Raw genomic sequence first — 27,022 nt, 5'->3', positions numbered from 1 at the left:
ACTGAGTCTACCATTAATCTTTGTTTTATTGGATTAAGATTAAGGCTAATCTCTTTAACTTACAGCTTTTTTTCCAATTTCAAGTGCTTTTAGGGAACAGGATAGTGTTTTCTGACAGTTATTGAAATTTTCAGGGATTTATTGAATGACAAATAGGTAAGGGAAGATTATTGGAAATATTTAATTTAAAACATTGTAATATTTCACTGTATGTTACATTAACTAATAAAATATTGATTAAATTCTCTATGAGATGGCCTTGCAGTTGTGCCTTCCCCTATTTGAAATAATTTAATGCAACGTGGATGGGCTATCTTGGCGAAAATTCCCCCAAAGGCTTTTAATACTTTCGGGATATGCCATAGATATATTTTGGAGAGTTCCAGATCCTCTTTATTATTTCTTACATAGTGTTAATTAGGAGCTGATTTTTTATCAGATTGATTTTGGAGGGTCATTAGGTTGTCTGATATTACATACTGTGTACTCATACTTAAAATAAATACAAATAGATATACTGAGCATTTTTCTTTATAAATGATATTATGTTAACTGTAATATTTTTAAACACATTTAATACAAAGAAAAGTGCTCTACGAGCAAGACACAATCAGTGCATTTTACTGCGTTCCCAATCAATTATATGCATATGCACAAACCCTTGCACAGTACCAGTCTGTTAAGGTTGGTGGTTTTTATCCAGGCACCAATTCCTGCCGCACCTAGGGCTCATGGATAATAATATGTAACTTTAGTAACTTACTTTAATTATTAATTTTGTATTATCTGAGTTAATAGTGATCTGTAATTCAATGTATTTGAAAACTGAATGGTTGTGTTTGTTGTTGCAACATTTCTTTTCAGCTTACCTGCATTGTTGAATGTATCCTGTTCCCAAGGTCGAATTCTTTAATGTAAAAAGGAAATTGAACTTGGGACTGGTGCACTTGTTTTACCTAGTCACTTGGGTTCTCTACATCAGTAAAGCTAGACAGTCACCATAGAATGTAAAATGAGTCTTTGTGAGTTGTGACTTGACACCTATCTAAATATGATTTATATTATAATCATAAAATAGTTGAGAATTCTGAAAACATGCATGTTTACATAATTATATGTCAGATGTAAAAATATGTGATTCGCATAATATGTAGATGACGTTGTAAGGCCATTTAAGACTTCAGGGCATTTTCTGAAAAATAGTAGATAACAAGATTGTATGAAATATGAATTTCACTCTTTTTTAAAAAAAAATTACACTCAAAGGCAGATAACTCAAAATTACACTCTAAGGCAGATAACTCATTCCTTCTACATTAGATTTTATTCTTTACTGAAGGGCAGATAACTGGACAGAGTCAATTTCACATCCTCTACAAGTCTATACTGAAGGGCAAATAACTTAACACAGAAATTAATGTTTATTTCATTTTCAAGTCTAAAATTATGTAGATTTAATAAGGTTAATTGCCACATTCAAGTGTATACTTACATGAATAAGGGGCAGGTAACTATGAAAGTATCAGTTTTATTTTGTCTAAAAGCCTTTCATTAGAAAACAAAAATTACAAAAAAAATCACAAAAAAACTCGCAAAAAAAATCACAAAAACAAAAACAAGAAAAAAACTTATTCTTATATCAATGCAATCAACCTGATGCTTTTTTGTAGAAGACCTCAAAGTGAGAGTCTATCATACAATCAGTTATTTATCAGGTGTAGGTTAAAGGAGTATAATCATATTATCATTGTTCCAGTTTTCATATGAAAACAATGTCTGTTCACAGATTAGGTTTGTTGTACAGCAGCAGGTAGCTGAAGCCAGATGATTGGCCAATAATTGGTCAGAGATATTGTTGGTCATGTATTGCATATCAATTCAAAGTTCTAAACTTTTACTTAGTTGAATATACATAATTATGTAAGTTAAAAATGCTATTTTTAGGTACCATGCCTTTTTGGCTCTTCAGCAATGTTCAGCAGCAATTATTACAAACAAAATAAAGGAATAAATGCTGCTGAAGAAGACTAAAGGTGTTTAAAGCTATGACAAACTAAAATTAGTGTTTTCAATTTTATACTGCAAATAAGAGATTTTTTTTCCTAATTATATATATACAATAACTAGAATAAAGTACAATACACTAATAGGAATATGAATTCGTTGATGGACAAGTTATAAGCCCAACATAATTCTATATCTCTGTCCCCACTGATGTAATGTAATGTACTTGTCCTGCTTTGAATTTGGAACTTTCCATTGTTAATTTAAGGGATTTTAATCTGAAAAAAACTGAACTGGTGCAGCAGACGGTCAATCTCCGATGAATGTACAGACTGACCTTTGTCTCTATATATACTGAATATACCCTCACATTGAAAAGGTTAAAGGTACAGACATTGTCATCATTATAGATACACTTCTTTGATAATTGGAAAGATTTATGTGTTTTTTTCTTGGTGAAATATCTGATTTATTAGTACAATTTGAAGGTGAACAGGGATATTTTTTGTTCAGTTTTATAAGTGCTACTGATTGTCCTATAATTGTGATAAATGCAAGCATTTGCCACTTGTATATAGCCAGGTTTTAGCCTGCATTGTTGTGAAGTAGCATTAATATTTACAGCAGCAGTTATATTAACATCAGCATTATAATGAGTGACCAGAATTTGATATAATTGTATAGTATTAAGAAAAGAGACATAAGTACCTCATTTTAATGTGAGATGAACCCGAAGCAACGGAAAAACCAGCAACTTATTTTATCATAAGAATGATAGGAATGGATATTAAAGGCCTCTGAAGCTGAAAGGTTAAGGTCAGTACTTGGAAACACTTGTCAGTTAACACTGGGTTCGAATTCAATTTGGAAGTCTGAATTCTTTCCTTCTTATAAACACTCTTTCTTAAAACTTTTTTCTCCCTATATCTTATATATTTGCAAGCACTGTTCCTTGAGCCTAAGTAGCTATACCTTCATTTGTCCAGGATTTCCAGTGTGCTATGACTTTAACAGAGAAAAAGTTTCTCTTTTATAATAAGTTTGAGGTCTCATTTTCAATATTTCTCCATATTGGTGTAAAAGTAGACATATAGATTAGAACATCAGACAGTTTAAGCATCAATGAGAAGTATATTACATCTATATATCACCCCTGTGCTCGAGATTGCAGTTACCTGTCAGATCGTGACTTCTGATAGATTTCTAGATTGATTTTTGTAAGTCCATTGTGCTGGCTGTAGATAAATATGTGTCAATCACAGTGGGAATATATTCCCACCTTTTTAGCTCACCTGTCGCAGAGCTTTTATGATCACAATTTGTCCATAGTCTGTGCGTCTGTAAACTTTTACTTTAAATAACATCTTATCTTTTTTAAGATTAAGATTTTATATCTGCTTTTGTTTATAGTTTATAATATCACTTGTTCCTTGTCATGGAGTTTTTATATTCAGGTGAGCGATTTCAGGGCCATTATGGCCCTCTTGTTTAAAGTTATATTCCTGGTCAAATTCATCAAACCAGATTGTCAAATTAACGCCTTATTGTTATCAAATGCATTATTTAACTAGTATTGACAAAGTTTTCCAACTTAGAAACGCTCTCCGTAACATTTCTGACCATTCTAAAAAATGCATTTTCTTATTTGACTGGGTTAGTCAAATAAGATTTATATTTTGGCGGGAAGCCCTTCGATTATTTCCGTAAATGTTCGGATCTGAGTCACGTGATATGATTTACCAAACCAAAATAATGGCGGACAATACGAAAGGTGTGTCACGAATACGAGAAATAAATTTTGAGATTGGAAAAGGAAAAAGCGAAAAGTGGAAAGAAACTGTGATTTAATTCAATCAAGGATATACTCCGGTAGTGATTCAAAGCGATGAAAAGTTCTAAAAAGCGTAATTAAAACCAAAAGCGACCGTGAAGTTGTTATCTGATTTGACAGGTGAGGCTGGAACATACGATAGTACATCCCAGGGTGAGGTGATCATCGTTTTTGTTTGCATTTAATTTTTTCTTGGTCTTAGATCTACTTATAGAAAAATTTCACCTACGAATATATAAACACAGATATTGTGTTATAGTTTTTAGGATGGTTTTGACTTATGATAAAGAAATTAAGCTTGCAGATCCACGTCTGTGTATCAAGTTTTCGTTCACTGTAATTTTCGTACCAGTAAATTGCTAACAGGTTAAATAAAAGATCGGCTGAGCCTAATCCTTTACAATTTTATGGCGTATGTTCATTGTAACCATTGTAATATCATTTAAGATGGCCAATCACTATCTTTTAAGAATCATTTAAGATACAACAAAATTATATTTTGAATAACTTTTATTTTCCAATCACATTATTGTTTTTTACTGTAAGCTGTACTGTATAGTAACTACAATGCTGTGAAATAGATTAGCCACATGTGTCTCAAAAAGGGTTAGAACTATGACTAGCAGAACAGGCTTTTCTTCAAAGCATGTTCAACTATCAAGGGTAGTCCTATAAATGTGACGTCCTTTGATTTTGAGATATTTTTGCTTTGGGCAACCTTGACCGACATTTAAGCAATAACAAGCCCGTAAGTCTGATATATTGATTTACTATCCAGGGTTGTCGAATCTTCAAAGAAATAAAGTAGAAAAAATAAAATGTTGTCTGGAAAATCGCACAAAAATCAATATTTTTGTCTCATTTGAATCATTTTTGCAGTAAAATTTCAGCATTTCACAATTTGAAAAATAATTATGGACAATAACCATAATTGTGCTGGAAACGTTAGATAATTCATATTGACAACCTTCTTCATAATAAGCAGTGCAGCAATTCATGTATTGTAATTGGTTTTAATAGTCAAGATTTTAGGCCATGGTACTAGTATGCTATATTTTCAATTACAGAAATAAATCAATTTCATCGTCATCATGTGTTGCAATACCACTACCAGGGACATCAAAGATGACCTGGACTTCAGTGCATATGCAGAGGAGAGTAAGTACACCATTTTTGTCGAAAGTGACAGGTTATAATAATACCTTTCAAAATTGCTATATAACTATATACTTGCATAACTAATTTACTTATATAATTCATATAAAAACTGATTAATCTTAAATACTGCTGAATTCATGTTTTTTTATTAGTTTATTGAACCAATTAATGGATATATACATGTCAACATGTGATCCATATATATCATGATCAGAATTATTCATATGATTTAAATATTAAACAATAATGACATTTTTTAAGTGGCATATAATACTGTATTAGAAGAAGAAAAAAAACAACATGCATTACATGGTTAATTTTGGTCCAATTGAAAGATTTTGGTGTCATCTTAAATGATGAGTTTGATATTTGTATGACTCCATAATATTATTATAGGTAATTGTTCACTGAGTCGAAAAAATAATAGAGGGTCATTATAGGTCTTAAATCCACTTGTGAAAAAATATATATGAGCCGCGTCATGACAAAACCAACATAATGGTTTTGCGACCAGCATGGATCCAGAACAGCCTGCGCATCCGCGCAGTCTGATCAGGATCCATGTTGTTCGCTTACAAACCCTATAACAAGTAGAGAAACTGATAGGAAAACAGCATGGATCCTGATCAGACTGCGCAGGCTGGTCTGGATCCATGCTGGTCGCAAACGCACTATGTTGGTTTTGTCGTGACGCGGCTCATATATGGTTTTTGGAAAGGATTCTGTCATGTAGTCAATTCTCAGACCATACAACAAAATAGTTACAGATTCCTCAAAAGTGGAGTATACTTTCTTAGTTACAATCAAACATCATGAATTACTAATTTCTAGCTTCTTTTTTTTTTCAAAGCTATTACATTCTATGTCAGATTGCTATGTTGGCATACAATTGCATTATTTAAATATTTTGAAATGTATCAACATGAAACTTGAAAGACTTGCTTATCAGGACAAAGTGTAATTGTTAAACAGGGGAGCATACATGTTCTTATGAAAGCAGTCATTGAATTTAGCACTGGCCCGGTGGCCCATGGCCAGTGAAAATTAGTTTGGGCCAGTGTAAATTTTAAGAAAATGTAGTTAAATATATAGTAGAATAAATTCAAAACTGGAATTGGGGCCAGTGAATTCAAAATCTTAAATTCAATGACTGTGAAAGCAATATTTTTTTAAGTTATATCCCTTTTAAACAAAGAATTTTTAATAGACTGGTGTTATCACTGCATGCAATACTGCTGTATTTGTTGTTAATAACAAGGGCAGATTCATGTCCTATAGTAAATGTTGGTGAAGACTGAATATATACAATTCTTATGTAGAATATTTTTTGCTAAAATGAAAAGGAATTCCACAATTGATTTTTTTTATTTTTTTCTTCTAAATCTTAAGCAAGTTATGGTTTAATCTTCAGGTAGCACTAAAGAAAGCCAATAAAATCCTTTTGGAGTTGAATTGAGACACAACCATTCATTTCTGGTTTAGTTATAAAACTGCTACAGACTATAAACTATTCATGGTAAGTAAACAATTATTAATTATATATTTGATTTTGTTTGAATGTTTGATATTTTTATATGATTATTCTGTTGCTCAAGAAATATTTAGATAAAATTCTAGATAGCAATACATAATTGTCATTTGTTGCAAGAAAATTAATGCATGCAAGATGTTTTGATGCATAATGTGGAATACTTCATAGGTTTATGGTAAGCACTTTATATGTAAAATAGATGTGAAATGCTTAGTAATGTTTCATAAAACTTGTTGAAGGCTGACTTCTTTGCCATTTTTTAATGCATGCTTATTTGTCTTGATATTTTATTTCAGGGAATAATATATTTTAGTGTCTGCATCAATCTTATAGTTATTGAGCATGAATGGATTCTGTTTCCAGATGATGGAATACACCACTGCCTAGTACAATCATGGCCCATTAGAAACCAGAACAAACCATGGCTGCAAAGGAAATAAGATGCACATAGTCTGAAAGATCTGGCTGGTGTTCTAAATAAGATGACATAATATCTCAACTGCAGGTATGTTCTCATCAGGTACAATAAAAGAAATTTATATTGACAGGGTTCCCCCTGGAGCAATTTTAGTTTGCACCACCAGATTGGCCAATCAAAAAAGTTGAAGCCAATGGCTCCAATGTTGGAACCATTAATTCTGCACAGGAGATATGTCTATCTTTGTTAAGATATGCTAGCAGTTTGGAGTGAAATTTTTAAAAGGATTTATTTTCCTAACTGGAAAGGAGTATATGTCCTGATTAATACAAAGCTCATATGTCTATTGATTATAGAATGTTCAATGTTTACAGCACCTTTATATGTTAACGCAAATGGACCTACAACCATTATGTATAAATTAATTGGCACCTTTATTGCACTTATCAATTGAAGGATAGAGCTGTGTAAAATCTTTTCAAAGATAATTATTTACATACAGAGATTATATCTAGCATATGAATATGTTAATGTTAAAGGATTTTTCCTTACTAAAATCATTTAAATGAAAATATCTTTCCATTATTTGTATTCATTTTTAGAAGTACAGCTGGCATGTAGGGGTTTCACCAGCACATCTTGATGTATTGTACCAAAAGATTTGCTTACACACCACCTGTTTATAGGATGCACAATCTTCTTGCAGCCATAGATTATAATATACATGCAAATAGACCATACATCACCAACAAGGGGGATCTGTTAGGTATGCTACTTACAAAACTCCAACATGTAATGTTTCACAATTTTACAGAATGAAAGAAAACAGTGTCCAGTTTGTGTTAATAAAGTGAATTGTTTGGAACTATAATAATGTTCAACATAGATGTACTCTGTACTGAGTCTAATATGGATGTAGCATGTTTCTTTGTTTATTTCAATAGAAAGATTTCAGTTCTTCAAACATATAAAGAGGCAAAACCTAAATAAAATGTTGTGCTTTATCTTCTTTGGGCATATAGATTCTCAACATTTTTTTTCATTTTTGCATATGAATATAAATGCTGCATATCTTAGTATTAAATGTTCCTGCCTCTATGAATTATAAGATATTTTTATTGAAAGTGTGATCACTATGCATTTATATTGCCTATATAATATTAATTTCAATCAAAAGAGATTTTGCAGTCTCTGAATAACCTGACTAATAAATTTTGAGGACATAATTACATGTAATGCATTTTGAGAATTGTATACACTTATGATTTTTGTTATAACAGGCTTGTTAATTTCTCATTTCAGACTTCAGCGAGTCTGGATGAATTAAAGAAGAAAAAGTATCATTATACCATTTTTAGCTCGACTATTCGCAGAATAATCGAGCTAATGCAGTCACCCATTTGTCGGCGTCGGCGTCCCTGTGGTTAAGTTTTTGTATGTAAGCTGGTATCTCCATAACTACTGAAGGGAATGGATTGAAACTTCACACACTTGTTCTCTGTGATTATCTAAGATGATTGGCACAAGTCCCATAACTCTGAATTGTTTTATTTCATAATTATGCCCCTTTTTCGACTTAGAAAATCTTGGTTAAGTTTTTGTATGTAAGCTTGTATCTCCATAACTACTGAAGGGAATGGATTGAAACTTCACACACTTGTTCTCTGTGATTATCTAAGATGATTGGCACAAGTCCCATAACTCTGATTTGCTTTTTTTCATAATTATGCCCCTTTTTCGACTTAGAAATTCTTGGTTAAGTTTTTGTATGTAAGCTGGTATCTCCATAACTACTGAAGGGAATGGATTGAAACTTCACACACTTGTTCTCTGTGATTATCTAAGATGATTGGCACAAGTCCCATAACTCTGGTTTGCTTTTTTTCATAATTATGCCCCTTTTTCGACTTAGAAATTCTTAGTTAAGTTTGTGTATGTATATAAGCTGTTATCTCCATAACTACTGAAGGGAATTGATTGAAACTTCACACACTTGTTCTCTGTGTTTATCTAAGACAATTGGCACAAGTACCATAACTCTGATTTGCTTTTTTACATAATTATGCCCCTTTTTCGACTTAGTTTCTTGGTTAAGTTTTTGCGTGTAAGCTGGTATCTCCATAACTACTGAAGGGAATGGATTGAAACTTCACACACTTGTTCTCTGTGATTATCTAAGATAATTGGCACAAGTCCCATAACTCTGAATTGTTTTATTTCATAATTATGCTCCTTTTTCGACTTAGAAAATCTTGGTTAAGTTTTTGTATGTAAGCTTGTATCTCCATAACTACTGAAGGGAATGTATTGAAACTTGAAGAGTTTGTACCTTTTCGGACAATTTTATGTATTCATATAGGTAAACATTATTATACTCAATGAAACACCCTTGTGACAAATTTTCGAATAGTCGAGCTTTACTGTCCTCCGACAGTTCTTGTTCATGATGCTATAACTCTGAGAATTAGTGACATGGAGGGGATATAGAAAAATACAAAGTTAGAGGAAGATGACCCCCACAGACTTTCAAAATATTTGGCCCAAGTTAGCCCGAAGCCTACCCGAGCCATTCATGAGGAACATAAATCAAGATATGATTGACTTTTTATGGAAAAGAATGATAAATAGTGTGTTACACTGATTGCCCAACTATTCAAACATATTTAAGCTGACATTGAACACCTGGTATTCATGATAGTTTTATGAAATATCTTTTTAGATATGGCACTGTATCTATCTTGTTTCGAAAAAAATTCTCTTGATTCATTTGTCATGACTCAAGGTCTGTTTTTAATATTTTGTCAGAAAAATGACTACTTTTTATACAAGTGCAAAATATTATCCAATCTATTAAACTATAAGTGCTGCTATGAGCTTTAATGTAGTAACAAAGTTAAAAGTATTATTCAATTATATCTTTTGATATACATGTACTATGTCATTCACTTTAGCTCAGCTTTTCTTTTTTTTTTTTTTTTTTTTTGAAAAAAGAAATAGAGGTTGCTGCCGTTGCCTTCTGCAAACTTGAACCTTGTTCATAACTTTTAAAGTTCTTGGTGTATTGTCTAACCTTGGCCTTCATTCATAATTGACCTTGACCTTCAAGGTTAAATGTCTAAATTTTGGCTTTGCTTGTTATTTGCTATTAGTGGCTTTAACTTTATTGCCCTTTGTTAATTTTCATATTTCATTTTTGTCTTGGCCATTTCTCCTAAACTATATTGTTCACCAGGCAACACATCCGACTCGCGGAGATCTAGTTGTTATTAGTCCATGAATTGTTTTAGTCCAATCTAGTTTATTAGACCAATGACATAGGGGCATTTTATATAAAATCCTTGTTCAATCAAACAAGGCAAGCCTTAAAATTATCTTTGTATTTACTCCCTCATCCCATTCCAGTTCAGATAGGTTAGGTGGGCTGATAAAATATTTATTTTTGTGCCCCCACTTTAGCATTTAGATTTACCCTTGTCCGTCCGTCCGTATTTCACCTAGAGTCATGAAACTTTACTGTAATGTTGATCAGCAAGTGTAGTTGTTCACCTTGGTATTTTCATCTGGATATTTTTAGTATTTTCAGAGTTACTGCCATTGAATTTTTGCAATTTTCAACTTGTGTCACATGTTACTCAAGAAGTATTTGACCTAGAGCAATGAAACTTAACAGGAATGTTGAACATTATGTGTAGTTGTGCACCTGGGTATTTTCGTCTGGATTTAATATTTTGAGAGTTATGGCCCTTGACTTAGTAAAATTTTGCAACTTGTGTCGCATGTAACTCAAAAAGTATTTGACTTAGAGTCATGAAACTTTACAGGAATGTTGATCAGCAGGTGTAGTTGCGCATCTGGGTATTTTCGTCTGGAATTATTTAGGAATTTTAGAGTTATTGCCCTTGACTTGGTAAAATTTTGCAGTTTTCAACTTGTGTCACATGTAACTCAAAAAGGATTTGACATAGAGTCATTTAACCTTACAGGAAGGTTGCTCAGCATATTTAGTTTTGCACCTGGGGTTTGGCTTGTGGATTTATCCAGTATTTGTAGAGTTATTTCCCTTGACTTAGTAAAAAACCTTTCATTATGTTGTTATTTGTTCCTTGAGTGCTTGAGTGAGAATCAACCAACTTTACAGGAATAATGATCAACATCACTAAATTACAGGAATAATGATTTACATCACTGTGAAGCTATGAACCTGGGACTTTCATGTGGATTTTTTTCAGTTTTGTTAGAGTTATTGCCCTTGACTTACAGTAGTATAAATTTACAATTTTCAACTTGTTCATGCATAGCTCAAAAAGTATTTATGTTTTCTTTCATTTCATTCAGCCAAACATAAATAATTTATCATTTAACTCCATAATTAATATCCTACAGGGATAAAATATAAATAAGAAAGACTATATAGGAGTGGCTACTACAGGTTCACTTTAATTTATCGAATAATTTACAATTTTCAACTTGTTCATGCATAGCTCAGAAAGTATTTCACTTGTAGGCCAGAATGTTTAAAAGAATGTTGGTCAGCATGTGTACTTATGCACCTTGGGGTTTACTTGTGAATTTTTTCAGTATTTGTAAAGTTCTTGCCCTTTACTTAGTAAAAGATTTTTAGTTTTCAAAAAATATTTGACCTAGAGTCATAAGATTGACAGAACAGTGGCGCGTAGGGGGGGACCCGTGTCCTATGGACACATTCCTAGTTATTCAAAATGTTTGTCTTGTTTTATTTTTCATTAAAATTATATGTAGTTCAAACAAATTGTGAATGCATGAAAGCATCTGTTTTACTTGAAAATTTAGAACCATATTTTCAGTTTCAATCAACAAATATCCCAACATTTGAATATTTGCAATTAAAAAATCATGAGACAGTTAAAAAGATGTCATTCCCATTGACACTCTCATTTCAATTTAGTAAACAAATCCTGGGCAATAAGATAGTTTAAGTAGCTGTGCTATTTGTAGGTAGGCCGCAGGAGTGGGGAACAAACAATATTTTACATTCAGGGGTAAGCCTAAGTTTTTAGGCTGGGTAGGAACATTGACCTTCTCAAGATAATGGCACCAACTGATTTTGAGGTAATTAGATTTAAAGCTCAAGATGGCATAAAGTTTAACTTCCTTTAAATATGTGTAACATTGTAAGGTATAGTTTATGTAACTCAGAAGGAAAAATTCTGATTGCCATAAGTTTTAAGATTGGTCCATTTGATTATAAGTTCAAGGTCTCAGTGACATGTAAACTCATTGTCCCAAGGTTTTGAGCATTTCCAGGGACATTGCTTAGATTAGTAATTAAGCATTAGTTTGGAGTTAATAAGGTCTAAGGTCTCAATGGCTTAAGCATAATATCCTTCATCACCAGAAACCCATAAGGGGTTAGCTCAAGTTCATACAATTTGGTTGGAATTAAGATATTATTTATGTCCTTCTACAATATTGGCCATCTTCGCACTTTCTCTTCCTGTTAAGACAGCATGGATTGAACTATAACTGTAAAGAAGTCACTGTTGTACAATTTTAAGAGTAAGAAAAAGAAGATATGCTAGTCATTTTAAAATATTTTATTGTTGTTTTACTGCCAATGTTCAAATACATGTTTCAATTTATCTGTGTTTTGTTATTTTAACAAAATTTCAAAATGTGTCCTGAAAGGTGCTAATTAAGAGAAGTGGAGTGTAAATTAACATTGGAAGGTATTTGTAAAACATTGTTACAATCTGTGATCTTATTTGAATTTTAAAAAAGTATATTTGACATCAGAAAATAGAGAAATAAAGAATTCCTGCAGAAAGCCCAAATGACAAAATTGAAACTGTTGCAGGCTCTATTTGGTGAGCCTGTTGGAAAGTGCAAGTTACCTTCCATGTCCCCCTAGCATCAGCTTTAGCAGAATTCAACATTTGAACATAAAGTGGTGAAATTTATGGTTTTATGCCATACCGGTGTACATAATCCAGAGATTAGGATTTAATTCTTGGCAATCTTATTTTCAGTGGAATGTAACTGTTCATTGTTAATAGAATAATATTTACACAGGTTGCACTGTGTTTGTATTGGAATGAAATTCTCATTAGTACATTATTCTCCATAATGTGCACTTTTACAAAAGGCTAACATAAAAATCAGGTCTTGAGTGATCATTTTCAAAATTATAGGCATCAGAACTTTAACTTGGTCCTTTTTCCATTCTTGTTTTCTTATAAATTGAAGTATAATTATACATTATCATATATCAAACGGTTGAGTCTATAGATGTTAAATATGTATTGGCTTTTGCATGCAGTTGACTGGTTATTTAATCTGGTAACACCCTATACAGGTTATTACACCAGATTGCCTAATTATAGTTCTTTCATTATAATTTCCTAACACAGACACTTGGGTTTGGAGCTCAAAACGCCTTTAAAATAAAAAAAAAACTTAATATAAGCCGTTTTGAAAAAAAATCATATTTCAACATCTATAATATAATACAGATTGAGCACCAAAGCCCAAGTGTCTGTGTTTCATAATATTTACATGACGCACACTACTGTATGCCTTATAACTACGATGGAAGCTTGGCAATAGGTACGTATTATTTCTGGTACGAAGCGATCATAAAGAACGGGTAATATAACCACAGCAACCGTACGACATAGACATGACCAAACGCTCCATCTTCTTGTTTACTGTAGATCTAGTGAGAGTCTCAGACCCTGTTCTTTTTCCGATTGTTTCGTAACGCGTTACGAGGATATAAGCTACCTTCCTTAGCTAATAAATAGCTTTTCATATCGTTTATTAATTACAAAACATAAAATAAAATTGCATCCGTCATTTATATTATATCTCCTAATATCGGGGTCGCAAGTTTGTTGACGTTTCTAATTATAGCGTTTCCGAACTTGTTTCTAATTATAGCATTTCCGAACTTTTCCGTATGCAAATGAGTTAATTCCGAATGAAACCGATCGGGCCCGAGAGCTTTTACAAATGGCGGGGATTTCAAAAACTGGCGATATTATATCCAGTTGCATCCGAGTGTTTCGGCGAAATAAGATTAAAATTGTATAGCAGTTCATCATTAATGAGGATATACTTATGATTTAGGTGATAATTTCTGAAAACTAAGTTGTAGGGTAAAATATCATCGTTGAACGGTATTATAACTTTAATCAAGCACACAAATCAGGTCATAGAAGTAAAAAAAAATATAGTAAATAAAATACATTTATTGCAAAAAAAAAAACATATATAAATTAGTTTGAAAGGTCATAGATATTTCATGGGTGAAATATTATTGAAATGGAAATCTTTTTTTCTTTTCTTCAATTTTTGAATAGTAAACATTCCATCTATTGTAATGAAAATTTGAATATGAATTCATTCTTCATTATATCCCTGGGTTCAAAAAGATTTTGGTAAATTTTGATATATTTGAATTCTAAAAGGGAAAGTGTGGCCTCTTAAAATTTATTGGAGAATTTGGGTGGCAGGGTGGTTACTATTGCTTTTGTAGCATATGGTATGAATTTCTAGTATTATGTTATATATAAAGTATTAAATTCATGAAGTATTGTTTGCACAACAAATTAAATACAAGGTCATAATTATTTGTGTATAAAGTAAAGTTAAATACAGTAAATTGTTTTCTGTTATTTTAGCAACTTATTCAAATATGAAAATAATTCCATTAAAAGTGTACTGATTATGTGCTAAGTTTATCTAAACAATTTGTTGCAATAAATTGACAAGTATTTCAAGTGTAATTGTAATTATAAATAACTGATTATGATCATGAAAGTTTGCAGTAAATGCCTGTGGCGACTAATTGTCTAATTGACCGTGGGTCAGACATTGATAGCCACTGTGATTGCTTGTTAAAGTGATCCATCAAAATAGACAAGGAGTTGGTCAGGACTTCATCATTACAATGAGAGTAGTGTCGGATTGTTACCTTATTGTTTTGTGAACATGGGATATTTTGAGACCCTCTTTTTTTTAATACTGTGATTTTACATCTTTGTTAACACAAAGGATATCTAATTTCTTGTTGGATTTTTGGTGAAAGTTGTTTTGTTGGTGTTTTTTTGCCTAGTGTTTTTGTAAGTATCTTCAATTCTTGAGAAAAAATGTACTAAGATTTTAAGAAAATTTAATAAAGATTCATGATTCAAGTAATAATTTAGCAGATGGTTAATAAAACTTCCATAATAAACAATATTTATTATCATTGTGATGAAAAATGTACCTAAGAAATTGTATTAAATTGTTTTTTATGTTACACTTCTGTTTATGATGAAAATTGCATGTGACAATAATGGCTTATTTTAATTATGATACCTTTTTTGAACTATTCCTTAAAATTGAATGCCTTTTTAGTGTTTTTTTTGTGTTTATTTTAAACAATTATTGAATGCCAGTTAACTGTTTGTCCTAGTCATTGGAATTATTTTATATTCTTTTATATTTCTTTCAACAAAAGCTACCTATAATTAAGTCTTCTAAAATACCTTATTTAATATTTTGAATACACTAGATGTTAATAATGTATAAAATAGGACAGCCAGTTAATTTTTGTATGGTCATTGTCATATTTTGATATGGTCCCTTTGTTGACCACACAGCTAGTCTTTATTTTATTTCTTTGTCCTATTCTTCTTATTAAGCATTGAACTGTTTAGACCATTTTATAAAGGTCAGTCGCTGGGTATTGAGGCAAGTAATTCCATTCATAAAATTTTGTTAAAGTGGACACCTCGCCACTATAAACGATTGCAATAAAAACGTGTTGTAGATCATAAAAATTGAAATAGATTTGATAATCACTGGACTGAAAATGGATTGTAACAAGCCTGAAACCAGGTGTGTGCCCAGGTCGTGTTTTAAATAATGAATATATTGGTATTTTTACAAGGTTTTTGGGGAAAGCGGGACTTTGTTTTGTATCAGTCAAGGTGTTAGTGTTTGCTTTAAGGATTTTCTATTTGGCGTTAAGCATTAACAGCAGTGGTAGACGTGGTGTAAGGGATCGAGTGGTGTAAGGGGATCTTTGTTTACATATTTGATCAAGGATTAGACCCCTTAAGGTTAGACAGGAAATGAAGGGTCAAAGACTTTAATTTTATGACATTACCACTACTGGTATAGGGTCACTGAATTCTTTGAATACCTTTAATATTGAATTTCTATTGCTGTTTCTTGGTTTTAGAGAAGATACGATCATGTTTTGATTGCATAATATCTTGATAGATTTAGATAGTGAAATGAGGATTAAATAAATGGATATTTTGATGAAATAGCTGGCAGAGAAAAAGGAAAATTAGTTGTAAGTACATGTATTGTGCTTTGTTTTTGTAATGTCTATTGTATGAAAATTTTTTAAACAGTTTTACAAAACTGGTTGGAAACAATAAACCTCTATCAATGTTACCGGTATGTTGATTTTTTTTGCTTAAAAGCCTTAATTAAGAAAAAAGATATGAAACAATTTTATGGAAGTTTGTGTTTCCTTGTTTAGTTTTTTAACAAAGATTTAAGGTATTTGTTTAAAACTTTGTTTTCTATAAGGTTAACTGTTGTTTGTTATATATTGACAAGGCTTAGGGGGTTATTCAACAATGATCTGACCTCGTTCGAAAGGTATGATATAATTTGTCATCCGTTTGTCACAGTTTATTTCATACCTTTCATCATTAGGACGGTACATCTACCGCAGTATTCATTTCCATTGAGCAATTCAATCTTAAAAATCTTGAATAAATGATAGTGAAAATCCCTAGGAGGGATATTATAACGATGTAGCGCATATATATATATATGAAAGGCGGAGTTATTTAGGGCTTTCTTTGTTTACTAATAAGGACATAGACTTAATGTCCCCTCTGCGGAGAGAAACAGTTGGTGAGTGCAGTGTTTTTAACATACAGGAAAAGAATGTAGACATTAAAATGAGATTTTTAGATATAACCAGTAAATTGATATGTTTCTGTAAATGTAGAACAGAAATTTGATATAGGTTAAAGTTTTACAATGTCTTCTCTTTCCTGTAATAGACTGGGTTTGAATTATTGATCATTATAAAGAAAGCAAATAATTTCTCAAGTTTGCAGACAGAATTAATTTCAAGAGATTATGAGGATGTATACTACTGTATAACCTTTAAAATTAATTTGCTTATCTTGTGTAACAGAATTTTTGTGCTCAAATGTTAAGGTGTTCCGGTACATTATAAGTTGTTTTAAAACTTTATAAAGCAGTCAACAGTATTGGTCAGTCAGAGTGAAATGCATGATGACCCTCTCATGATGACCCTCCCATGATGACCCTCCCATGACTGGTGGCATAGTCCATCAATATTCACTACTGTTGATAAAAAGTTAGAGGAATTAAAGCAAATCTTATTTCATGTTTGCGCGGCACCTATACGTCTAGACCTGAACTGATTTGCACAATAGTAATTTGCTCAAGTAAACATTGTCTCCCCAATAACATTAAAAAGTTTGTTTATCTTGATAATATATTTGATTCATCACAGTCAAGATGGTTTTTATATTCATTCTTCTTTTCAATTACCGGTTAGTCTATACATGTACTTTCATCTTTTATATTTAGCTGAAGGTCACTTGGTATATATTTTGGAGCACATAATTGATATGTTAAGAATTGATGCATGTTTGACCAATGTAAGGATTTAATCAAAGATAGGTTGCTGGGGACAATTATAGACTTGAAAGTTCACCAAGTAAATGAGTTAACTGAAGAAGTTTGTGAAGAATTAGAATTGAGTATAATTGGTCCATTTATTATTCAGCCCATCACCAACTAGTGCTTAAAGCACTGTCACATTAAAATAGGGCGTTTGGAACATTGGGTTCAAATCTTGATTTAACAATTATTACAATGAAATTAGATCTGGTGCAAGCTCTTTGTGTTAAATGATATTTTTTTGACTCTTTTGATGTAGAAAAGTTGTAATTATAGTATAGTCATTATTGTGATAAAGCTTTTACAGCCTTGTTACACTTGCAGCTATGATATCTGCTATCTATGCATTGAATACATTATTGTTACAAGTGGAAAATTACAGGCTTTCTTATATTGAACTGAGAATTTCGCCCTGGTTTCATTTGTTATTTATTTCGCTCTCCCTTTTACAAAGTTTGCAAATTAATAGGTACAATTATTACACTTGACTTGATTTTCACTGCTTATATTAGCACATTCAGTGTACATTAGAAGTTTGTTTATGACTTGAAATATGTCATGATTGCTTTTTGATTTCGTTCTCTATTTAGATTTATATCTCTTTTGTGAATTGCTATCCTTGAATATCCCTGTGTTTAGATTGATGTGTGTGAAAATTTTGTAAAGGGAATATGTTTTAAACAGTAGTAAGTTATGTTTTTATGTATTATGTATAAGTCAGTGTTTTTCTCAAATTTCTGCTTGAAAGCAACTTGAGCAAGTGTTTGCGACACTGAGCCTGCAAGAGGTTTATTTTGTTTGCTATTCTTGGTTACTGATAATTATTATTGTTTTATATGTTTGTTTTGATTTGCTTGTGCAGTTTATTACACAGTTTTATATGAAATGAAAACTTTATTCTTCATGTTGAATACACAGCATTTATGCTGTCATATGCACAAATATGTATGAAATCATGTGATTACGAAAGATACTTTAAAAGCCAATTAAGCCCCAGAAAGGCTTTCTTTTATTTCAAGATTTTTATTTTGATGTCCTTTTGTAGTTTCCAAAGACAATTACTCAAACTATCTTTTGCGTTTGTTGCTTTTTTGCAATAAGAACAGTTGTAGTGATTTTGTATGGAAGTCAAAATACTACTTTGTTTACATTTTGCTCCATTGTGTACTTTTATGACAAATTATTTCACATTCTGCACAACTTTCCTGACGCAATATTAGTATCTCACATACTCTAAAACCATTATTTCAGCATAATAAAATACATGTCTGCCCTTTCTAAAGAAGGAAAAGTTTATTCATTTCTGTGCCTTTAAAATAGTACATGGAATTATATAACTGAATTAATTTTTTCTACAAATTTGAAGAAAGAGTAACAACCTTATGTTTTTTCGATGCCTCAATTACTTCTTCATTAGCATTGTCATAAATAGATGGAAAAAAATTATCTTGCTTTCTCATTTATTATATTCAGATGGTATAAAAGAGACCCTAGGGCATTAATTAGGTGTAACTTGTGCTATGTTTCTGACAGTGATATTTCTGCTAGTGTGATTTGCATATTTTAGTGCATAAGGACAGGTGCTCTTGCACTTTGCTGCCATTCATCATCAGTGTGTAAATTGTCAGATTTTCCTATCAGTTTCCATGAACATAAAGCACATTAACAGGCCATAATTAACTCTTGTTCGTCATTAAAATCTGCATTAGGTGCCAAGAGACCTGTAATTAGAACAAAAGAACTATTTATTATATCTGCCATGTTATATCTTCACACCATCTTATTATCTCTTAACTACCAGCTATGTTTTCTCTAAGTAATGGAACACTTTAGGAAGTGCCTCATTTTGTTTATACTTGCTTACTCCTGATCAGTGAGTGTTGTCATGTTTATGTCTTTATGCTCATGTCTTAAAATTGTCATGCTGATAAGGTACAATGGTCAAGTTCATGTGTAGTATGGTCATTTGTTAGTATGGCATGATGATTGTGTGATAGTATTGTCATGCTTATGTGTTAGTATGGACATGCTCATGTGATAGTATGGTGAAGCTTATGTGATAGTATGGTAAAGCTTATGTAATAGTTTTGTCATGCTTATGTGTTAGTGTGGTCATGCTCGTGTGAAAGTATTGTCATGCTCATGTTTTAGTATGGTCATGCTTATGTAATAGTAGTGTCATGCTCATGTGTTAGTGTGGTCATGCTCATGTGTTAGTGTGGTCATGCTCATGTGTTAGTGTGGTCAAGCTCATGTGAAAGTATTGTCATGCTCATGTTTTAGAATGGTCATACTCATGTGATAGTATGGTCATGCTCATGTGAAAGTATTGACATGCTCATGTGTTAGTGTGGTCAAGCTTATGTGATAGTATTGTCATGCTCATGTTTTAGTATGGTCGTGCTCATGTGATGGTATGGTCATGCTCATGTGAAAGTATTGTCATGCTCATGTGTTAATATGGTCATGCTTATGAGTTAGTATTGTCACAATATTATCGAGAATCAGATTTCAAAAGAGGTTGCAAAGTCTTCTAACATACATGAGGTAGTATGGTTACACATATGAGGTTTTCACATACTTGAGGTAAAAGGGAGATATTTAAAAGGTAGTATTGTCACACACATGAGGTTAAATATTGTCAAATGAGTACTGGTAGTCTTGGCACATTCATTAGGTTAAGGGTCATCACACATAAGAAGTACATGTAGTTAAATATCACATATACCAGGTAGAATTGTTTTGAACAATAACTTTTTTTGAAAACCAGAGAATAAATACATTATACAGTTTAGAAAACAAAAGAATTTTACTATACCAAAAAGAAAATATGTTTCATGTTTCAGAATTTCAATAGCAAAAAAAGCATCTAATTTCTTCCTTCATGAAGTTATTTGTGAATTGAGGTATCTAAAGGCATTCATGCTTTCATGATTTATTTATTAGATGCCTGAAAAAATGAAATTAGTTTCATCATAATAAATAAGTAGAAACACAGCGAATAAACAACCTCTTCAAAGCTCATCAAATGGTTTAGAACTATTATCAGAAGTGCATTATTTGATATGACAGGAAAGGCACCTGGTCTCTCTTGAGTATGGAAAATGCATTTGCAGATAAAGACATGAAGAGTACTTGAATATATATATATTTGTATATATGTTTGTATATATATTCCAGGTGTATCTAAGCCTGATTTGTCAATTCTCCCTCATTGACTGCCGAACCTAAATCTTGTATTTGTAAGCATTCACTTGATTAGTTTGGATTGCAAAATATTCCCAATCGATGTTCCAGCCTTGAAAAGCACTCTATGCTTGTATATTTGTGGATTCTTTTCTGCAGTTTCCACATGCTTAAAGTTATCAAAGTTATCGGTGTGAAAATGAAATAACAAATTTTTGTTGCAATGTGATAGGGAAGTTAGGAGTTGTAATAATTATTTTAATGCTAGAATTTATTTATATAGCAAGCAGTGCATTTTATATTTATTCGTGAAGGTATGTTATAGAGTTTTAAGTGCTTTACTGATGTAATTCGTTATTCGTACATGGATAATTACGGCTGTTTTGCGTCAAGGTGATAATTTGTACATCGGTTTTGCATTGATTGATTATCTTGTTAGCATAAAACAAAAACAAAAGGTGTTTTCCATCATGGTGTTTCATCGGTCACATCAAGATCCGTCAATTTGTTACCAAATCTATGTTGGTAATAAATCATTAGTGTGTGTTTTTATTTCGTCTAAATATATACTTATTTTTTATAGGTATTAGTTTTTTTGTATGTAGTTTTTGTTTTTAAATGTTTTTCTATTGAAATATATGTGAAAAAAACAACTAAAAGGCAAAATGATAAAATAAAATATTGGAATAGACTCTGTGAACCTGTGATTGGTGTTACATTTTTCTTGAATTTGGGAAAGTTGCTAAAAAGTATTTTTTAAAATCTTATAGATGTTAACTCGATGGATTTAAATATATGTGAGATTGTACATAATCTTTTGTTACTAGGGAGCTTTATTGTGATAAGATATAAATGATATCAAAAGTTGGTGTTTTACTGGCAAGAATACATATTGGAATTACCAGAACTCTAGTATCTATCACAAGGTGAAATTTGGTTGTGAACATTTCTAGTATAAGTCATACATGCTACATTTCATCAGGGACATATACTGACTATATTTTATTGTAAAATTTAAATTATAATTTATAAATTTGCATGTAGTTGTATGTTGTTCATTTTTTCATTATGATAGAAATACCTTAATATTATAATTTTTCACTTGGTTTTATCAGTTTTACCTTGGCAGGCTGTTCATAAGAGTGTTCCTTGATTTTGTACCAGTTACTGGCCTTTGTTCAGCAAGTAACTGCCAACTTCTCCTCTGTAACATTTTAATTTAAAACAGTGGTAGTTCAAGGCACATAAATGTTATATGTTCAATTAAATTATTACAGAGAAATATTTGCTTCAACGGCAGCTTGAACCCCTCCAAAAAAATGGAAGATTTTACTTATGCATAATACTAGCGCTCATAAAATATACAGATTCTGGAGTCTTCAGTATGATATGAATCAATTTCAGCCAATCAAATGAAAAATATTGTCTTAATATGCATAGATTTGTGGCTAATTATGAATAATTATGGGGATCTTCATATGGTGACCACTTATTATACAATTATATACATTTATTCCTTTAGGTTTCTAGACGTTATATCTGTAGCCACAGTAGCATTTGCTTATTTTCTTCATATATGCTTGAAATAACACATTTATATTCATATATTTCATATCTTTTATTATAGGGTGGAAATAAAAGAAAGGTTAGCCGGATGATATTTTGACATTACTTCAACGGCCTGTTTACTGTATTGAGTGATGGTATTTTGTATAACATTCATATGAAGTATTATAAGGATTTGGACTAAATGCGGATTAAACCAGTCATGGATAATTCTTCAAGAATGACAAAATCTCAGCATGGAAGGGACAAAGACAGCCATCGGTCAAGTTACCTCATGGTGAATATTTCTTGTATTTACTTTTTTAAATTTTAGTCTGCTTAATGATTGAAATTGACTTGCTGTGGTGTGACCTTGCTTTGTTAACTCTTAGCCTACCCGGCAATTAACTCATGTGAAAAGTTTGGACCAAGATTAGCTGGCGTATCCGTGCCATCTGATCATGGTCTGCACTGTTTATTATTCAGTCAGCATTCATTTATAAATTTTCCCTAAAAACGATGAATGGTTTTGTCCAGATTGAAAGATTGACAAGTCCATTTAAGATATTTAGCAAGCTTTAGGTTAATAGATTCCAGTATCAAAAAGGGTGAGGTGATATATGCTGATCTGACTGCATGTGCTTAGGTCTCATTGAAATATACTGATGGAATAGGTACTTCGTTCATCGTTGCTGCTAGCATTTGAAACATTTAAGTAACAAATCTTTTAATATATACTAAGTAAATTGTTTTATCCACATTCATAATTTGTTTCCCTATCATTTGGGCTTTTGTAAGCTTTTAAAAGAAGCGTAATTTTTATCATAAATTTTTTTTTTGCAGTGATATTGAAGGGGGACAACTCTTATTGTCATACTGTCATAAATTTAAGTGTTTTGAGGACATTAACAGATTTTAACTCCATATGATAGTATCTTAAAAGTCAAGTTATGCAAAGTAAAAAGATTTATATTCTTTGTGCTATTGATTTAAAAATGAAACATGGTAATAAAAGAATACCAAGTTTTGACCCTGGAGTGTATAAAAACTAACCAAACTAAACCCAAACATTAGAAGAATTTTGATATTCTGATAAAGAGCTGACTTTTGACCTGACTTAATTTATAATGTCATGCTATACCAGATGAAATATTGTGTTTCATCTGTCATCAGAGGCACCTGCCTCAACGTCAATGAATTCCCCACAGGTGTAACAACCTGATACCCCCCCCCCACCATTGTCAACCCAGCTACTGTTTTTATAGACCCAAAAACAGTTGAAGAGAATTTAAACCATTTCTAAAATCAAGATTTACAAATAAGGATTATTTGTCAATGCATTAGGCTAGGATTTTGTCTAAACATAGGAGCCTTGATTAGTATGCAACAAATTGTTCTTACATTTGCTGATATTTGATGTTGCCTTTTTTAGCATAATGCGCTAAAAGGATGTCTGGCCTTTGCCTGTGCTTACAAAAATTACAGCTGAGGGTATTTACCGGAAAATACCTGCTTACTGCACTTCAGTACATGTATATGTTTGAGGTCAGCCCTTCTGTTGCACACCTGCATACATTGTGGTTAAATTACATGGTTTAAGGTAATTTCATGCTAAATCTTTCACTGCTAAACTTGTATAATAGACTGGTCCTACTTCAAAATGGGAATTGTCCATTTACAGTACAATCTGACTTACAGTTTCTTCATATGTTTTACGAGAAAGTAGATTTATTTAGGAACTGATTTTAATCAGGTTAAAGAGTCTGGCCTGATTCAATACTGGTGGCAAAGGGAAGTAACTATTGTTGCTTGCAATGTTCAGAGATTGTGGGGAAGTTGTAACAAGAAGCTAGATTACTTCATAAAGATTGACAAAGTTATTGTAGCAATTAAAACATGAAATATCCTATACCATTCATAAAAGGTTACTCTGATTTGCTTAATGCCGCTGACATCAAAAAGATGAGTAGATTGCTAAAAGGGCGTGTAATAACAGTTCTTTTTAAACAGCACGTTCATTTCTAAACAATTTTTTTTTTTCACAGTAAGGTCATTTCATAGACACCTTTATTTTATTCTAAACTAATATGTGTCTTCTCTTCAATGGCATTAGTTTATAGAATCTGATCTTCCATATGATTTTTAATAGGATGGTTGTGTTTAACAAAGATAAATAAATTTCTTGACAGTTAGAAAAGTATCATTTCTTTACAAATTTTAATCTTTGAAACACAGTGGTAAATGAAATCTTAAGGAAATAGCTACACACTGGTGTTATTGATATACAATATAAAAAATGTAGACCTGTGTTTCAGTCAATATATAGCTTTTCGCACATCAACCTCTGATTCACGGTCATTTTAACTTTTTGCAAGTCCGAAAAGCCATATATCAACCAAAACATAGGTCTGTTATTGCATGGTTTCAACATAAGTTTATTCTTTAGAGACACCATTTTTGTTTTAAAAAAATGTTTATTACGATATACATTAATTTTAATGGTAATTGCATATCACAATGTATACATGATTAAAAAAAATATGTCCTTAAAACATTTAAATGTAAAGGAATGTACATTACTTTGAACCTATCTGGGTCATTCTAACAATATTATATAAATCACAACTCTCAGATCCTTATCTCTGTATTCATTATAATGACATGCCCCATTGATTGAACATTTTAAACCTAATTAAAACTATCAATTTCAATACAAACCTTCAAATAATAGATTACTTTGTTACAAAAAGTATGATAAATAGATTCAAAATATTTTAATTTAAAGCCCACCAGCATAGAACAAAAATTTTGAAATAATTGAATTTAAAATATGAAGGTTCCTATATATTACATCTTTATACTTAATTGCTTTTGTATTTTGAAGAATTTTTGGCGTCCGCGCCGAAGCGCGGCGCCCCTTTATGGAACGAAATCAGATTTTGTGAAAGGGCGACAGCAACTTCTCGAGCCTTTAAGTCGGTCATGATAAAAGCCGATCATTCCGATCGGTATGAGGGTGCTTGATTATTAATTAAATGTCGCGATATGTTACAATGAATAGCGAACTGGAGGATTTCGCAATGCAAACTTTTTCAAATGCAATAACCTTTTCATTTTCAAATGCAATAACCTTTTCCGTCTCTTCGGTTTTTTATTTATCATTTTGTAGTACACAGTGGGTTATCATGGTATGTTAAAATAGAATGATGAGTTGATGACCTAAATATTCCGAAAATCTATTTATAGAGGGATGTACTCCTATCGGTAATTCCGGTCTCTCCCGGTCTATTTTGACCGTGATACTAGTGACCGGCGAAAAGTATCACACGTTTATTGTCCGATCTCTCCCGGTTTTTGGAGTAGATGTTTGATATCGTTACAGAACAGAACAAATATTTTACAGATAAATAAGTTTTTTTTTCAAAATGAATGTTTGTCACTTAGTTTGGTTACAATAATTAATAAACATAGATCATCTCTCAAATATATTGATTATTATTATACATAAACATACAATTCGAAAAAAAACAACAACAACAACAACAATAGCATGTTTCATTTTATCTATACGAGATATAAACAATAAATATGTACAATAATTGTGAAAAAAAGGTACATTTTTATAGTTTTAATATGACTTTGAAACATTTTATTTTATTTGTTATTCGTGTTCAGTAAAGATGCCGGTAAATTATTCAAAGTAACAAATTAGATTTTATTAATAATTATTATTTGATTTTGAATGATAATTTAAAAAATGATAAAGAAAAATACAAATGTACATGTACATGGTTTAAGAATAAATAATATTATATATTGAAAGATTAACCATAATTTACTGACTTTTTCCAGTAAAGTTTTGACTTATATAATCGTCGGTCAATATGACATTTGAATTCTTAAAATTTATTTTACAATTTTAATAAAAAAAGAATAGTAAACGTAAAAAACTCAGTATTAAAATAGCACATAAAAACACAAAAAGAGAGAGGAAAACAATATTCATAAAATCTGTATTAATTTTTTTGTTATTAAAATAGATATTACAATTATTGTATAATAAACAATAATGCTCAACATGACATGGTAATATAACCAGTGTCATATTTTTACTAAGTGTGAACAGATACCTTAAGAGGGGGTCTTCGCTAATAGCGAATACATAATAAGGGACAATTCCACAAGTGTGGTGTTGATCATGCGTTACACATGGGTATGGATGATAAATGATTGTATACATGTATATCCGTTGCCAATCAAAGTTCATAATGAACAATGTCTTCCGTCCGTTCATTTTGGTAAAAACCAATTAACCATTGAAAAGTTTATAAGAATATCTTGACATCATATGTCTACTAGTTCATCTTCACTTTCTTATTTCTTGCTTGGACGCCCTTTGATGCTTTGCATCAATGCTTTTCTTGTATAAAGTTGGAACAAATTTTGTAAACCAAGACTGACATTCTTACCTCTGTAAGATCATAATGACTGACGGATACTTCATAAAGGCCAGACGATACATCGACACAGCTTAGCCAGACTCTGTACTATTCAAGATTTTTTAAATTGAAATTACTTAATCCTTTCCAGGATAAATATATTAAATCAAATTGTCCATTTTTCAGTCTTGATAAAAACATTGATCATT

At 31.5% G+C, this 27,022-nt stretch overlaps 1 protein-coding gene and 1 long non-coding RNA gene across 4 annotated transcripts in view; both read left to right on the top strand.

Moving 5' to 3' along the window:
• Positions 1-27,022, top strand: part of LOC132728894 (uncharacterized) — a 105,550-nt gene that overhangs the window by 15,996 nt on the left and 62,532 nt on the right. For all 3 annotated transcript variants that reach the window (XM_060714591.1, XM_060714595.1, XM_060714592.1), the window contains exon 3: positions 22,457-22,672. In XM_060714591.1, coding sequence (XP_060570574.1) covers positions 22,580-22,672 — 93 coding nt within the window. In that variant the 5' untranslated portion in view covers positions 22,457-22,579. The remainder of the gene's footprint in view (positions 1-22,456; positions 22,673-27,022) is intronic.
• On the top strand, positions 4,837-9,911 carry LOC132728875 (uncharacterized). The gene is made up of 5 exons (XR_009625536.1): positions 4,837-4,993; positions 6,405-6,509; positions 6,888-7,029; positions 7,545-7,708; positions 8,245-9,911. It is a non-coding gene; the product is annotated as an uncharacterized LOC132728875 (long non-coding RNA).

The sequence above is a fragment of the Ruditapes philippinarum genome, unplaced genomic scaffold (assembly GCF_026571515.1).
Source record: "Ruditapes philippinarum isolate M1 unplaced genomic scaffold, ASM2657151v2 ctg578_1_1_1_1, whole genome shotgun sequence".
NCBI lineage: Eukaryota > Metazoa > Mollusca > Bivalvia > Venerida > Veneridae > Ruditapes > Ruditapes philippinarum.
Note: the sequence above shows the minus strand (reverse complement) of the source record. Positions and strands in the feature narration are given on the sequence as shown.